The 17,906-nt window shown below is 41.9% G+C and overlaps 1 protein-coding gene and 1 pseudogene across 1 annotated transcript in view; both read right to left on the bottom strand.

Moving 5' to 3' along the window:
* Nucleotides 1-8,330, bottom strand: part of LOC147665802 (uncharacterized) — a 36,546-nt pseudogene extending 28,216 nt beyond the window's left edge.
* The window catches only part of LOC147665801 (activin receptor type-1C-like), a 329,593-nt gene that overhangs the window by 291,490 nt on the left and 20,197 nt on the right, over nt 1-17,906 (bottom strand). Inside the window, exon 3 of the mRNA XM_086949471.1 lies at nt 14,286-14,516. Within this exon, the coding sequence (XP_086805597.1) occupies nt 14,286-14,516 (231 nt within the window). The remainder of the gene's footprint in view (nt 1-14,285; nt 14,517-17,906) is intronic.

Here is a 17,906-nt window from a genome sequence, read left to right as displayed (position 1 = left end):
AGCATGTGGTTCTCTTGGCTCTCCAGGTAGAGGTGTCCCCACCCGTGGGAGTAGGAGGGGGGAATGCTGGATTTGAGGAGGATGTATGCAGGGGCCTAAAACCCCCTGCCAATTCCTACGATGACATAATTTGGGTTTTCCAATTTGTGGACATTTTTGTGGACTCTGAAGCAGATGGGATGCTAAACAGATCATGTATATTATCTCTTCTGCAACCAATCCCACAACTTGAAAATATCTCCTCTAAAGATATTGCTTTAGATGTACAGCTGCATACTAGTGTGTTATCTGGGGCTGGCCACACGTATGAGTTCAGTTTTATTCCAGGGTAGTGGCAGAAGAAGCCCTGGAAACATTGGACAATCCTAGGCAGTAAGGTTTTGATGTTTATGCTAGACTGATACATCAGCAGGACCTCCAGCTAAACCATCCATTGAAAGCAACAAGTCATGGGGTCAGACCAGATCTTCATCCTTCCTTAACCAATTCTGTGCCCCCACCTTGGGCGTGGGAGGTCATTGGGGATTAAGGATGGATCAGCTCCTTGTAGTGAAGACGGACCAGGGCAGATACATTTTTACCAACCGGGTGGAGCCAGCAGAGAAGATAGAAATGAAATGGAATTTGATTGTAGGGTCAATTATTTCAAAAAGGGAGTTGTCTCAGCCTCTCCTTCACAGATCCTGAAGCCTCTGGGGTTAATATTTTGTCCTGGAGCATAACTGGGCTGAAAGGGAACTTTGAGTCACTGTAGTCAGTTATAAAGTATAATAAAGTTGTGATCTCTGCCTTGCAAGAAACCTGGGAAACGGGAGAAAGGGTATTGCCTGAGTATGTTGTATTTAGCCTTAAGGCAGTGAAGGGGCAATTTGGGTGACTGGCGGGGGATCTACCAGTTTTGCTAGCAGTTGAGGATGATGTAGTGGTACCTGTCCCTTTAGGATTCTTGCTAATTTTCTTGTATTGTCAATGTCCAGTCTACTTTCAATCATGATTAGGTGGGTCCAAAGGAGGGGTCCTGATACTAATAAATGCATACCTCCTGCTGAAATTGGTATTTCTCTGTGCCTATTCTTTTGAAGGATGATTTAAACATAAAAACCCATCTATACAGCTGTCTAGATGTTATCCAAAGAGACAAAGTACACTGAATATCCCCAGTCTGGTTTTGGGGAGTCAGGTGGCCAACTGAAAATCCCTCTCAATAGCCTCAATATGGTGAAAATAAATGTTAGGTGTCCGGGGGATCAGCCGGCTCAGACAGCGTTTGATTATTGGAGGGTAAGGTTCCTGATCAATTATGCAATTATATCCTTGGAGCACTTTGGGATGGTGAAGGATAGGGGTTCTTGCTGGTAGTGACCATAAGCCTTTTATTCTCTCATTGCTTAGATCGTTTAAGCATCTGTGGCCCAATAGTTTGCTCCTTTATTGTAAAAATGATTTAGAATAGAATGGTCTGCCAAACTATGTCATATTATAAAAAGCATGAAGGAGTTACTAAATGTGCAATCCAGCTCACCCTTATACCACACATTTCAAGCTTTAGAAAAATGTATTACTTCCATGAGGGATATGGCAGCCCTAGGGCTGGATAGGGTCAGTAAGGACCCTCTATGTTTTGAGAAATCAATGGCCAAAGCATTGCTTAAAAAGAAAATACGAGAGGCATTCAGAGTCGGTGGGGACCAAAGTGATGGTTTGGTAAGACAGCATAGGAAAGCCTTTAGGAAATACATGCAGCAAATTAAGTGGAGGGAAGGAGAAAGCATGTGGAAGTCAAACTTTTCCCTGAGCACTGGCAACCGAAAGTGCTTCTGGAATATTTCAAATGACATTGTCTGGATAATCACACATATTACAGCTGGTTCAATTCCCCAAGAAACTGGGTCAGTTACATCTCAGACTAGTATACTGGGGGAAAACGTTTAAGGACCAGATGACATTTCCTCAGATATTATTAAAGGGGCATGATTTGCTATAAATCTGGAAAGGCAGCATCAGGGTGCCTTTATTTAAAAAGGGGTATAGGGCTCTGCCCTCTAATTATGGCATGAATACATTGTTGGATATCCCGAGTGAAATGTATGCAAGGCATTTGCTGGGCTTATTAGAAGATTGGGTGTGTCTATCTCCCTTTGACCCAAATGGACTTTAGAAAAGGGTACTCAACTATGATGTCTGTGCGATAATAAAGTTGTTGGCAGAAGAATATGCCCTCAAAAGAAAACAGCCCCTTTATGCGTCCCTTATCGACTTGTCAACTTTGTTTGAAATCGTAAATAGATCTCTGCTATGGGAGAAGATGGCAAGATGGAAGTGACCACTGGGTCTTTTGAAATTGGTAGTCCAGCTGCATGAAGGCTCATGGACTGTGGAACTAGGGGATATTGGGGCCTTGTCCAAAAAGATCAGTACCCCTAATGGGTTGAAGCAAGATTGCATTCTGGCTCCATTGTTGTTTTCAATATGCATAGCGAATGCCTTGGGAGCCCTAAATCAGGTCAGGTGTTTTCCTCCTAAGTTAGACATGTAGCCTATATCCGTTTTGTTTTACGTGGATGAAGTGGTGTATTTAGATCTAACACTGGTCGGTTTACAGAGGCAGCTCCATGTTTTCTCACTTTATTGCAAGGGAAACAATTTCAAGATAAACATGGCCAAAACAAAGATCATGTTTTTTTCAAAAGGTAAGAGGTGGCCCCTGGTGTTTAGGTGGTGGCTGGATGGTGTTCAAGTGGAAGTGGTTAAAGAATATAGGGCCTGATGTACGACCATTGATGTCTGCGACTTGCAAGTTTCATTAAATTGCTAGTCACAATTTGCGAGTCGCAAACATCAATGTACAACAGTGTCAAAGACATTATTTGGAATTCCTAATGGGGTCGCAAATTGCACGCCTCATGCATATTAATGAGGCACTCACAATTTGCGATCCCATTAGGAATGGCTGGCCCTCCCAGGTATGGTGGCATGATGGGCACAGCACACCTCCATGTCTGGGACTGCTTTTAAATAAAGCAGTGCCTTTTTCAAAAATGCAAAAAACAATTTTAAGGACAGAATGTAGATCAATGTCTTACATTCACCCCAGTACAAGGATCTGGGCCTAAATCCATCGTTTTTTGCACTCCACACCACCCTGGGTCAGATAATGGCTTTATGCAAATCAGCTCTGACCCTGTGCCCCATGGGAACAGTCCAGTCCGAACTACAACAGCCATATCTTTCCCAGACCGGAATCAAGCATCCAAAGACCGGACCGGTTTCGAGGTAACACCTCTCATCAGCCCGGCTAGCTTGACTCCAGTGGTGTGGAGGCTCTGGGACCCACGTCTGAGCTACCCCAGTACACTCAGGGAGAAAATTACAAAAAACAATTTGATGGACAGAATGTAGATCAATGTCTTACATTCACCCCAGTACAAGGATCTGGGCCTAAATCCATCGTTTTTTGCACTCCACACCACCCTGGGTCAGATAATGGCTTTATGCAAATCAGCTCTGACCCTGTGCCCCATGGGAACAGTCCAGTCCGAACTACAACAGCCATATCTTTCCCAGACCGGAATCAAGCATCCGAGGACCGGACCGGTTTCGAGGTAACACCTCTCATCAGCCCGGCTAGCTTGACTCCAGTGGTGTGGAGGCTCTGGGACCCACGTCTGAGCTACCCCAGTACACTCAGGGAGAAAATTACAAAAAACAATTTGATGGACAGAATGTAGATCAATGTCTTACATTCACCCCAGTACAAGGATCTGGGCCTAAATCCATCGTTTTTTGCACTCCACACCACCCTGGGTCAGATAATGGCTTTATGCAAATCAGCTCTGACCCTGTGCCCCATGGGAACAGTCCAGTCCGAACTACAACAGCCATATCTTTCCCAGACCGGAATCAAGCATCCGAGGACCGGACCGGTTTCGAGGTAACACCTCTCATCAGCCCGGCTAGCTTGACTCCAGTGGTGTGGAGGCTCTGGGACCCACGTCTGAGCTACCCCAGTACACTCAGGGAGAAAATTACAAAAAACAATTTGATGGACAGAATGTAGATCAATGTCTTACATTCACCCCAGTACAAGGATCTGGGCCTAAATCCATCGTTTTTTGCACTCCACACCACCCTGGGTCAGATAATGGCTTTATGCAAATCATCTCTGACCCTGTGCCCCATGGGAACAGTCCAGTCCGAACTACAACAGCCATATCTTTCCCAGACCGGAATCAAGCATCCGAGGACCGGACCGGTTTCGAGGTAACACCTCTCATCAGCCCGGCTAGCTTGACTCCAGTGGTGTGGAGGCTCTGGGACCCACGTCTGAGCTACCCCAGTACACTCAGGGAGAAAATTACAAAAAACAATTTGATGGACAGAATGTAGATCAATGTCTTACATTCACCCCAGTACAAGGATCTGGGCCTAAATCCATCGTTTTTTGCACTCCACACCACCCTGGGTCAGATAATGGCTTTATGCAAATCAGCTCTGACCCTGTGCCCCATGGGAACAGTCCAGTCCGAACTACAACAGCCATATCTTTCCCAGACCGGAATCAAGCATCCGAGGACCGGACCGGTTTCGAGGTAACACCTCTCATCAGCCCGGCTAGCTTGACTCCAGTGGTGTGGAGGCTCTGGGACCCACGTCTGAGCTACCCCAGTACACTCAGGGAGAAAATTACAAAAAACAATTTGATGGACAGAATGTAGATCAATGTCTTACATTCACCCCAGTACAAGGATCTGGGCCTAAATCCATCGTTTTTTGCACTCCACACCACCCTGGGTCAGATAATGGCTTTATGCAAATCAGCTCTGACCCTGTGCCCCATGGGAACAGTCCAGTCCGAACTACAACAGCCATATCTTTCCCAGACCGGAATCAAGCATCCGAGGACCGGACCGGTTTCGAGGTAACACCTCTCATCAGCCCGGCTAGCTTGACTCCAGTGGTGTGGAGGCTCTGGGACCCACGTCTGAGCTACCCCAGTACACTCAGGGAGAAAATTACAAAAAACAATTTGATGGACAGAATGTAGATCAATGTCTTACATTCACCCCAGTACAAGGATCTGGGCCTAAATCCATCGTTTTTTGCACTCCACACCACCCTGGGTCAGATAATGGCTTTATGCAAATCAGCTCTGACCCTGTGCCCCATGGGAACAGTCCAGTCCGAACTACAACAGCCATATCTTTCCCAGACCGGTATCAAGCATCCGAGGACCGGACCGGTTTCGAGGTAACACCTCTCATCAGCCCGGCTAGCTTGACTCCAGTGGTGTGGAGGCTCTGGGACCCATGTCTGAGCTACCCCAGTACACTCAGGGAGAAAATTACAAAAAACAATTTGATGGACAGAATGTAGATCAATGTCTTACATTCACTCAGTACAAGGATCTGGGCCTAAATCCATCGTTTTTTGCACTCCACACCACCCTGGGTCAGATAATGGCTTTATGCAAATCAGCTCTGACCCTGTGCCCCATGGGAACAGTCCAGTCCGAACTACAACATTCATATCTTTCCCAGACCGGAATCAAGCATCCGAGGACCGGACCGGTTTCGAGGTAACACCTCTCATCAGCCCGGCTAGCTTGACTCCAGTGGTGTGGAGGCTCTGGGACCCACGTCTGAGCTACCCCAGTACACTCAGGGAGAAAATTACAAAAAACAATTTGATGGACAGAAAGTAGATGGATTTGGGCCCAGATCTTTGGACTGGGATGAATGTGTGACATTGATCCACATTCGGTCCATCACCTGTTTTGTTTGCAATACCGCCGGGCTGATGAGAGGTGTTACCTCGAAACCGGTCCGGTCCTCGGATGCTTGATTCCGGTCTGGGAAAGATATGGCTTTTGTAGTTCGGACTGGACTGTTCCCATGGGGCACAGGGTCAGAGCTGATTTGCATATCGGCATTGTCTAACTCAGGGTGGTGTGGAGTGCAAAAAAACGATGGATTTGGGCCCAGATCTTTGGACTGGAGTGAAGAAATACAGGGGGCGAACCATGTGCCCCCCTCCATGCACTCCATGCAATGAGGCACAAGGGGGCCCTGTAGGGTCCCCTTAGTTTTCTCACCACCAACCTTTTAATTGCGGGCTCACCACCTTGAAAAGGAGGACAGTGAGGAAACTCACAATATGCTTGGCGGTGCAGCAGTTTAACCACCAGCATTTTGGCCTCCGATGCTGCAAGACCACCAGGGATTGTGGATGCCTAGCAGTAGCAGCGGTCCTATGGCAGTCTGACCGCCAAAGTCGTAATACGGCGGTTGCCGCACAACCACTGTGGGTTTGACCACCAAACTGATAATCAAGCCCATAGTTTACAAAAATATTTTAATTTATTCTTTTTGTAGTTTTATCCCGCATTGATCCAGAAACCAGTCTTGGATAACCCACAAAAAGGGGAATTTGAAACACATTGACCTTGTTGCACAAGGGAGTTGGTGATAATTCATAACCACACACAGGCAATCCTAAAAGAAACATCTGATGCCATGTTCTATCTAAATAAAATGGTGGTTGCAACACTTAAAAATTGCCATAAAATAAGGAGTTATCATTTTGGGGAATAGAGTAGAATAGAACAACTCCATCTATGTTATGAATTGATGACTGGTATAATGAAATTGTATTTAATGTATTGTGTTTTGATATTAATTTTATGCATGATTTATGATGTATGTCCCTTATTGTAAGTATGTGGGCTTAACACAATGACAAAAGTGTGGTGTTGTTGTCCAAAGAATATGGAAAGTTTACATGTTTATTGTTTGAAATAACTAAAGGTTTATGGAAATACCTATAAGGCCAAGAAAATTTAAAACATGATCATTGTCAAAAAACTTTGTAAGCAAAATAATTATCAACAAGGGTATTCATTGTTGTATGATTTATAAGTGGCCCAACCTAGCGAGTAAATTGGGGCCAACCCCACAATTCAGCACTTTTAGAAAGTCGACATTTCTTTGTACTTAATGCTCTTTGTGCCTGACAGCCTATCTCCAAATCATATATGAGTTGGGTGACATCTACACATTGTACATTCCTTCTAAACAGCCACAACCACAGGAAGGTGAGGCAGATCTGCTTTTCCAGCACTCAACAGCATTCATCTGCATTCTAATGGGTCTTCCTGGGCAGGGAGGAATGGAAGGGTCTGACACTTACACTTCAATAGGTAGTCCATATACAAAGCACTGATTTACCCCCCCCCCCCCCACCATAGGTAGCCTGGGAGATAGTACTGGGTTGAAATGGATCTTTGTGCACCCCAGAGCTTTGCTTTGGAGTCGCCCCCTACATTAAAGGCACGTTTGAGTATAAATACTGGGTTTCTGACCCCCTAAAATCAAACACTTCTGGAGCACAAATTGAACCTCTGTCGGAAGGACTGCTGTGCTGCTTAAAGTACTCAACTGGACGGCTTTTCTGGAAGGACTGCTTTTCTGCTTGTTCCCATGCTGCCTGCTGCTCCTGAACTGCTGAAGGAGAGTTGTACATATTTCTTCTCTCCAAGGGACCTCCAATGTCTTGCTGGTTTTCTTCTGGTTTTTTTCAAGTCTCAGGTACACAAAAGACTTTGTGCAATCCTTCTGGAGATGCTGGACTCTGCCTTCTGTGAGTCCTACCCTTGCCTCAGGTGCCCTCATCAAGTTCTGGGCATCAGAAGTGGGTTCTGCATCTGTTTTCTTCAAACCTGATGCATTGTCACCACTACGCCAGTTGGAACCGATGCATTGCCTTCATCGCCGATGCTGTTTCACAACAGCGGATGTACTCCCTGCAAGGCCCGACCACAATTCTCTGTGCGGCTCGACTGTATGGAAAAGATCAATGCATCCAGCCCTCAGGAGTCATAGATGATTTGCTCCATCCAAGGTACTTTCGTGCTGTGTCGTGTAGTTACCTTGCCCTGAACTTTGGATTTTCACCGGTCCCTAGCAACCTCAAGAAACCTTTTGACTGCTTGTGACTTCTTAGCACTGTTTTGCATTTAGGTTTTAAAAATTCATATCTAAACGTCTTCTGATTTTATGTTTGTCATTTTGGTCTTGGGTTTTTCATATAAATATTCTCTATTTTATTTTTCTAATCCTGTGTGGAGTCTTTTGTGGTGTATTCATTGTGTCACTGTGTGTGTGTGTTGCACAAATACTTTACACATTGCCTCTTTAGATAAGCCTGACTGCTCTGTGCCAAGCTATCAAAGGGTGAGCACAGGTTATCTTTTACTCTGGTACCTAGCTTACCCTGATTAGAGTGGTGGTTATTGCCTGGTCTAGGTGCATATCCGAGCCAACCAGGAATCCCATTTCTAATAGTCATTTTGCCACAACTGAAATATACTATTGTCCTCATCCCTGCCATTCAGGAGGCATCAAAGTATGGATGAACAATTAACTTGTGACTTTAGTGAACTAGTTAACTCATCAGTCAAATATGTAATTGTCCTTAAATCATCTAGTGAAAAGAAAGACATCCTTTGCAACAACCATTCAGTGATCAGGTCTGTAAGAGACACTGAAATTGACAGATATCAGTAAACAACTATCAAATCTCTCAGGATGAGAACTTACGGTGCTTAATTTGTAATAAGCATGAGTGCCAGGGCCATTGCCAGGAGGACACTGCAGCTAGCTCCACCCAATACCACTGCCAGGCCTGGCAATGGTAGTACCACAAAAACTAAATGTCACACTCCTGGAAGTGCGACAGTTTACACTATTCTAGGCCCCCAAAGCTATGAAAATTGTTTGGATAGGACGTTTTAGTTGTTTTTAATGTATATTGAATTAAAAAAAACTGTTGTTCTGCTCATTTCTAAATTACACAAACAGTGCCACCATGTGGCAGCTCCCACAACTGCCAGTGTTGAAAACATGTTCACTTTAGCAAGTTGTCAGTAAATCTTCTAGGTGCATGATGGCCAAAATTAGAAAGCTGTCCTATGATGGTTCACATGCCTTTAGCCTCACAGAAGCATATCAACCTGATTCACAGAGAAATTTGTGTATGTAAATCTGGCAAAAAGATTGTTTTAAAAATGCACAATTACTTCTATAATTCATTCCATACCACAATGCACCCCCACACAATATGTACAACACACCATCAGTAGTGGAAGCATGTAAGAAATGGGTTATTTGTTAAGAGTGGTAAGATCCATGTAACAGACAGAATTCCTGTCAGGGTGAACCACAAAGGTCAGTGAATAAACCTATGATTAGCCCTCTGGTAGTTTGGCACAAAGACGTCAGGCTTCCATAAAAGGTAATGTGTACAATATTTATGTAGCACTCAAGCATTAATAAATTGAAAACACAACACAATAAGAATCCCAAACCAATTAAAAAAATAATGAATATTTGAGTACATAAAACAACACCAAAATGACACATATCTAATCAGTTGAATAGCTTTATTATTTTTGAAGTTTCAGGTGAAAATAGCATGTCACTCACAGTTATTTGGTCATGCTGGATTGAGTCAAAGCCACAAGTTCATGGACTGTGGGTCGGGACCAGGTTCGTCATGGTGAAGAGTTTACCTTGTGAGGAGCCTCAGCCGGAACTTTGCATTGGCAGAAACGATGAGAAGATCTTTGTCAGCATGAAGACGAGGTTGCAGCTGGAGCTTCACATTGGCAGGAGGCACCTGTGGTTGCTGTTGGTGTGGGCAGGTCACAATTTTAACTTTATGCTGGCAGAAAATGCTCTGGTCATTGCTGACTCAAAGACTCTGCTTGCAGTTGTGAAGCCCAAAACATCTGGATTTTCACCTATAGTTCAGTCTTGGCAGTCTTGAAGTGGATGGAGTGCACTCTAATGCCAGCCACTGGTCCAGGACCTAGTGTGGAACCTCTTGGGGATCAGGACTCACTGCAACATAGGACAGTAGCAAGGCTAAGGCAGGTCCAGTTGGGGTTGGACAGCATGGAGTTGCTAGGACGGCATCTGTAAGTTGCTGTGTCCCTGTAGCTCAAACAGTGGGTCAGCCAGCTGATCTTTGGAGTCACTTCTGGGGATCCTGGGTTCAAGGAAAGAAGGTCCAGTCTTCCTTCTTCAGACAGCAGACCAGTGTTTCTTCTGAATTTTCCACAGGTACAGGGGTGCTCTGATGCCACTTTTATACCCTGTGGCAGCTTGTTTGTGGTTGTCTCTCTCTTTGTCTACCCCTAAACTGATTCTTGTCGGTAATGCCCTATCCCCTAGGATTTGCTCCAAACTGTCTAGGGTAACAAATGGCAGGCACATCCAGGTATCCCTATCGTCCATGCAACAGTGGGATGCAGCGGACTGACATTGGCTGCTACAACACCCACCGCAGTACTTATCATGGCTCATCGGCCACCTTCCTTATAACTATTGTTATGACCCGCCTTTATTCAGAACTACAATGGTTAATAATGCTTGCGATTCATAAGCCAGAATATTATTGAAGTATATTACTGTAGGTCCATTCTGAAACCGTACTGTGATGCTTCTGCTTATCTGAACTTCGTGTGCGTTTACACTTGCCCTGAAGATGTCCATCTCATGGCCGAAACACGCTGGCTGTCTTCACTGCAAATCTGTGAACATTTTTCAAATTCAAAACCAAAAAATAAAATAAAAACAAGAATCACATCCCTGTTCTTGCTTTTAGATTATTGTTGTTGTCCATCTCTGCGCTTTATACCAGTCCAGGTATCAGTTGCATTTGCCAGTAATAGTGCAGGCAGCTTCAAAGGTCAGAATGGGGACGGGCATAGCCCTCACTCTACCCATTAAAGCTCAGGAAGGTCTGAGTACAGCCCCCAAGTCCATCCTGTCTAGGAGAGGAACACCCATCCCATCTTCCCCACATCCAAGGCAGTTTAGTTCCCTGTCTGGAAGGAATACACATCATATCCCAGGAGATCCATTACAGCAATGTGACCCTGGACACTGGCTGAAAGGCACATTTGGATTGGCAGAAAAATGTAAACTTTCTAAAAGTGGCATTTTCATAATAGTAAGGTAAAATCCAACTTTACCATTAAAGAGGATTTTCAAATTACAATTCAGATTAATGAAAAAAGTATTTCTCTATCTGTTTCCTAATGGAAGTTATCACTTATGAAGTGTAATACGTGTTAGTGTTAGTGTTAGGCTATGGGAGGGGTAGTCTTACAACAGTGAAAAATTACTTTAGAAAGTTTTCACTGTCATGACATGTACAGAAGTCCTACTTTTTAAATACCATGCACTCTGCCCTATGAGCCTATCAGGACTCAACTTTGGTGTGACTTATGTATGAAGAAGGAAGATTAAGGCTTGGCATAGGGTTTATTTTGTAAGGTCGAAATTCCAGTTACAAACTACGCTGTAGGCTGCAGTGGCAGGCCAGCGGCATTTTCTACAGTGCTACTTTAGTGATTGGCACAATGAGTGCTGCAGTCCCTAGTAGGATTCAATATACAGGCCCTGGGTACACGTAGCATCATATATTTGTGTGTATAGGTTGATTAATGTTCACTTTCTGTATATGTGTCTTAAACAGTCCAGTGCGAAGTTTAAATGACACCAGCATAATTGGTTTTTATTTCTGGAATTTCTCTTTGCGTTTGTTATGTGAAATTCCCAAATTTACACCATTACGTTGCATGGATCTATATGTGGATGGATGTGTGTAAATGAACTTAATGCTTCTACGTTTGTAGCTGCTACCCTTGTACACATGCCGAAAAAAGGACTAGTGATTTTGAAGGGCACTCATATTACCTGCTAGGCAATGACCCACAAAAAATCTGTGTGATGGGGAACAATATTACCAAATTGCATCAAGAATCCTAGTACTACCCAGTGACTGGGGGTTGTGGTATGTGCACTTTGAAGTCAAAAGCCAGGAATTGTAGATTCTACAATGAAAATCCTGATATCTTTAGTATGACTTTGTGACTTAACCACTTCTGGAGAAACTCATAATAGAAAGAATAACAGAGAGCCGTCACAGAATGATATATCACATTGTGTTGAGATGTAAGTTCAAGTTCTAAGGTCACAAATGCAACTTGGGCTCCAGATATTGTGCAAACCATGTGCCTCAATTTATCAGAATATTATTAGCTTGCAGCACTTCTGAGAGACACAACATGCAGCACCACAAGAAGAAATCATTGGGATGCTAATAATCTGCCAGGAAAGTGTGCCTCTTTATACAGCTATTTTCGCAGTAAATATGGAACCACCACAAGCACTAGCTCTGTGAGCCACTGTTGCCTGGCAGAGCTGAATAGAAGAGGGTGGTGCAGCCTTGGGGCTTTGACTCTGGTGAAAGTGAACAAAGCTTGATTTTGTTAGAAATTACAGATAAACTGACAAATTGTGGAATACTCTTCCTGTTTTTTGAGTTTAGAAAGCTTTATTAAAACAGGTAAAAAATAAAACAGGGTACAGAATTATAATTAAGAACATAAAATAGAAATCCAGAGGATAACATTTTTTTTATATGGAAAACAAAGGATGGACACCTGATATATACTCTTCCTTACAAATTCAAAAAATCAATTCAGAAAAGTTTTGAAATCATGGCTCTTCAACCAATAGAGTTTTCTATTCTTTTAGTTATGCGTTATTTTCCTGAGGCAGTGCCAAGACACCTTTAGGTATTCGAGCGCTATACAAAACGTAATAACATAACATAAAGTATGCAATTAAAAAATATTTATTTATTATATATTTTGTTAACTATTACATTAATAATGTTTTTAACCTGCTATAATTCATAAGTATTTTTTGCAGCATTACTTGACCTATAGACTAGTTAATTCTTCACATTTTTATCTATAGTGAAAGAGAGTAGAATTGTGGTGTAACACGGTAACAAACATGCAGCATAGTTAGCTGAATCCGCCAGCAATATGGCAATGGATATGACATACATATGGCATGCCGAGCAAGTAGTTTAAAAATAAACCTACTGAATTAACTGTGATGATATTGAAATGCTTGGGCCAATTTACAAAAGCTGTTTTGGAGGACATAAAGTAGTACTAGGTTATCTACTACAAAATGCAATTCTTAAACCTCCAGCAAGAGACATTTGCCTCTGTCCGTAATATCTTTTACTGTAACGAAATCTCCACCCTGATATTTAGTAGTAAATGTGGGAGAAAAAGAAGGAGTGGTTGGAAAATATGGACTATTTACTACAACATGTGTAGGGGTAAGGGAGACTGAATGAGGAATTTAGGGAGTGATGTGTTAACACACATAGGAGTAAGGCAACTGCTCTTCACAAAATACATATTTAAATCTACTATAGTAGTACTATTGACAAACCATGCTGAGCATACTCCATAGTCAAGCACCATAAATGGCCAACCCCGGTATAATTATTTTTTAGTTAAAACATTTCAAATATCATTTTTTATATAATAACAGTTTAATAAAATGTATTGCAAAGGAGATTTTTGTTTAAATAAATCATAAAATAGCACATAACTTGCATTCAAGATTTTGAAAAATTCAGTACAAAAGATACTTTACCTGTTGGGGAGGGAAAACTAACATTTAATTTAATATAACTTGATTAAAAAAGAAAATTGAATTAAAGAAAATATTAATATCAAATGTATTAACATGTTAAGTTTAAGTGCAGCATACAGTCCCTTCCCACTGATAGTCCCAGGTGAAAGAGAGTTAGAGAAATCTGGTTAATGTGTTTTAATTAAAAGCATTAAAACTAATTAAATAATAAACATTAATTTTCTGTAAATGCCCTATTACTTTTTATCAGAAGATATCCAAACCAGTGCCAGAGATCTCCGCAAACAGGTGGAAAGATACTAATAATGACTTTAAAATATTAAATTCCTCCCTCTGACTTGTGGGTGTGGAGACTCAGAAGTATATTTAGGTGTAAATCTACAGAAGGAAATGGTGGATTCTATTTACAATGATAATACCACATAGGTGTAGGGATAGATCTAAATGTGAGGAGGTCTACACATGTAAGCTTAGGGCCTGATTTAGATCTCGGTGGACGGGTTACTCAGTCACAACGGTGATGGATATCCCACCCACCGAAATATAAATCCCATAAAATATAATGGTATTCATATTTCAGTGGATGGGATATCCATTTCAATGGGGTTGGAGTAACCCAACCGCCGAGATCTAAATCAGGCCCTGAATCTTCGGGAATTGGTCCCAATGTGTACATGTTGTAATTGTAGATACAACTGCATGTTCAAAGTTGTTTAAAAAAACATTTGTGCAATAAAAGATGAATGGAACCAAAGTTACCTTTATTGTCAGCAGCAATAAAACCTAAGATATTGTCATGCCTCAGCATTACTGTCTGATAGACTTCAGCCTCACGAAACCAAGATCTTTCGTCTCTTGAAGAAAAGATTTTGACAGCTACATCTTCGCCGCACCATTTTCCATGCCATACTTCACCAAAGCGTCCTTTTCCTACTAGTTTCTGTATAACAATAGTCCTCGCAATTGTTCTTTGTACAAGCAGCGGCAAACCTATAAATGATATCATTATTGAGACATGTGATTTACAGTGGCCAGCACCAAAGAAAATAACATCACAATATAAAAATAAACCAAGCTTTGACAAATCTAATTGGTCTGTTTTTTCCATAAGTGAAAGTGCTTCTTACTTGGCAGGAAAAATCAATAATTGTGCGGATCAAATAGTGCATGAATAAATGGGCAAATAGGCAAATATGTGGTTGTAGTAATGGCTGTAAGAATGGGTGAATGCATTATTAGATTAAATTGAGTGTTCTTGCCTGGGTAGATGTAGAGAGGTTGCACCAATTATACATAATCAGACCGCAAACAGCATCAGTGATGTTTTAAAATGCAAAAAGTTGCCAATATCATATCACTCCAAGGATTGCAGCTGGGCACCATTGTGCACAGGATACCCAAATTATGCCCATAGTTACCAACATTATGCAAGCTGTAGATAATAGGTAGGCACCGCTGTGCCAAGAGTACCTACAATATGCAAAGAATTGCCACCATTATGTCAGTACAATGATTACACATAATTGGACACCATTGTGAAAAGAATGTTCTGAGTATATCATAAATCACCAATCATGTATATCTTGAAATTTTGCTCATGGCTCAGTGATCCTACTACATGTCAGACTCGTATCATCATTTAATAACCATAAATATATGTTCTAATGCTTACTAAGAAATATCTAGTGTCATCATAGATTTGCCCAATGATTTACAATTCTTGTCTTCCAGGCCATATTTGCACCATCACTCATTTACGGATAGTAGGTACTCGATTTTGCAGTCACTCAGTAATCATTAGTGCATGTTCACAAATTTACAATTACTCATCACTCACAAGTGCATGCTTGAATTTATTTTCACATCACACAGTAATACTTAGGAGATTATGACTTCAGTGCCAGATTTGCAACATAATCATGTTGCTTTAAACCAGTAGACTCTTGCTTTTACCCTTAAGATTCACAGCAAGTATGTGAAGATTGTCCTACACACTGCATACAGATTGCATTCCACTGACCCAGTCGAGAGTCAGAGCTGGAAGGTCACATTGGTCATCTTAAGAAACCTTTCTCTTCACCACACTATGTTCCTTGCAGCTAAAACGCCAACTGGGACCCCCATGTGAGAAATCATATTATGTTTGTGATACAAATAAACTACTGATTTGTTCTATAACTGGAGATCTCTTCCTTCTCACATTGTATATGAGTTGAAAAAGAAGGGATGAAAGTGGAGTAGAGGGTGCAAATCACTAGACTGGCTAGTCTATAAAGTACTCTTTAGCAATGAGTAATGTTAGCAATTTTCAAGTGAGGATACAATTCAGCTTTACTGCCCGGCTCTATTACTTTCTCCTGCTTCCCCTTCCAGCACATGTCCGGCCAGGGGTACTGACGGATAGAGCGGTGCCTCACTTCCTGAGCGGATGTCAGGTGAGGTGGGGAGTGCACCCGTGTAAAGACGGCATTGTGTCCAATACTCCTGTGGCAGTTGGTCAAAAATTTTGAATCACAGGTGAATGTAGGTTGTATCGAACCAACCATTTTATTGAGACTCTACCTGATTTTGCACAATTTCACTATTTGCAGTAGCGATATTACCTCTAGGTCCTGATGAAAGCCTTAATCGGATCCGGATCTTTAGGCTGAAAAATATAACCTGCCATCTTTTTGGACCATTGCAGTTATTTGTTCAAAAATGCAGATGCACTGTTTTATTCTTGTCACCTGGACAGCGCCTAATAAAATTATTTTGTGTCTTGGTAGCCAACTTTAAATCACATTTAAGTTACATATTTTCCACGTGCACTGCAACCATCACCTTTATAAACTATTCATGCTCCACTTCTTATGGATCTTAGTAGATTCCAACCTTACATTACCTCGAAACCATCTGTGAGCTACCTTCCTCTGTTGAGAAGGTTGTAGCCCTTGGTTGCACTAGCGTTTGCAACTAAAAGGAGATCCCAGATGCTGAAGCATGCCACTTCGTGGGTGATGGGATTTAATCCTCTTTAAGAGGACTTCTTTAATCAATGCGGACTATTCTGTTTCTGTTGGTGCTCAGTTCTGTAAGACCCATGATTTTTCTTGTGTTATTCATGGTTTAGAGTGGGGATTTAATTCTGTTTGGTCTCTAAAAAAAATTCCCTAGGACCCCCTGTTTAAATAATGTTGTGATATATAGTCTATAAAGTACTCTTTAGCAATGAGTAATGTTAGCGACTTTTCAAGTGAGGATACAATTCAGCTTTACTGCCCAGCTCTATTGATTTCTCCTGCTCCAGGCCCTGTCCTTGATCCAGTATTACCTAGATCCTAGGTAAGTGGCACTGCCCATTGTGAGCCCCAAAAACTGCAAGGTGTGTCTGTTTTTTAGTCTGACTGAAAAGCCTCCTTGGCTGTTAAAAAAGTGTGTGCCACCTTCCTACTAGTTGAGGTCCAAAAAGCGGGAGAGCATGCCATACTTAGTTAGCTAAGTATAGCGAATGCATATGCTGCTCATATCCGTGTGTTGAAATTGGGTGACTTTTCGAGGTGTGAGAATACAAATGTTGTTAAATTCAGTGTTACTGCAGCCTATGTGCCTAACCCCACAAACATCCTACAAGGCTGTCCCCAAAGTCAATTTATCACACAGAGTGACAGTGGCATTTCAAGTTGCTGAGACATTGACATGGGCCTTTAATATGAACACTTTAGCAGGTGGGTTGCACGGACCAATGAAATGTTCTCCAAATCTGCCAAGGCATAATCCATCAGTCTCCTCTAAGCAGTGGATGAGAAGTAAGGAGCCAAGATTTCATTCAAAATTCCAACAGAAGCATGTCACCTCATAAGAAGGAGCCCCTCATTATTACTACATACCCAAGGAGGGCATAGAGCTCTGCTGTAAAACTTACTAAGACTTCAATGGTTGTCACATCTGCCTAAGCCTACTGCAGAACCTTCTCTTGAATGTGAAAGCCATCTTGAAATACTAATGTGCCCTAGTGAATGACAATAATGCAAAGTTCTCATAAAAGAGTTTTATATATATATATATATATTCACTGAAAAAAACATAGGTTTCACACCAGTTATAGTTAGGAATTAGCATTTAAAAAACCTATTAAATTCACTGAAAAAACCATAGGTTTCACACCAGTTATAGTTAGCTGGAAATTTTACTGACATAAAACCATTGAAATTCCTACGTTATAGGTAGTTGGACTCACTATAACTTGCGCGCCTGCAATGCACTGCTGATGACGTCACATATTACATCACTCATGACATGGTCAGTGAATTAACAACGTGGGGCGGTCATTGTTTGGGTTCCCTTTGATGTCGTTTTTGTATTCTGTGTTCTGTATTAGATATTAAAACCACTGGACCT

This window comes from Lissotriton vulgaris, unplaced genomic scaffold (genome assembly GCF_964263255.1).
Source record: "Lissotriton vulgaris unplaced genomic scaffold, aLisVul1.2 SCAFFOLD_765, whole genome shotgun sequence".
Classification (NCBI taxonomy): Eukaryota; Metazoa; Chordata; class Amphibia; order Caudata; family Salamandridae; genus Lissotriton; species Lissotriton vulgaris.
The sequence above is the reverse complement of the archived record's forward strand: the minus strand, read 5'-3'. Positions and strand labels throughout refer to the sequence as shown.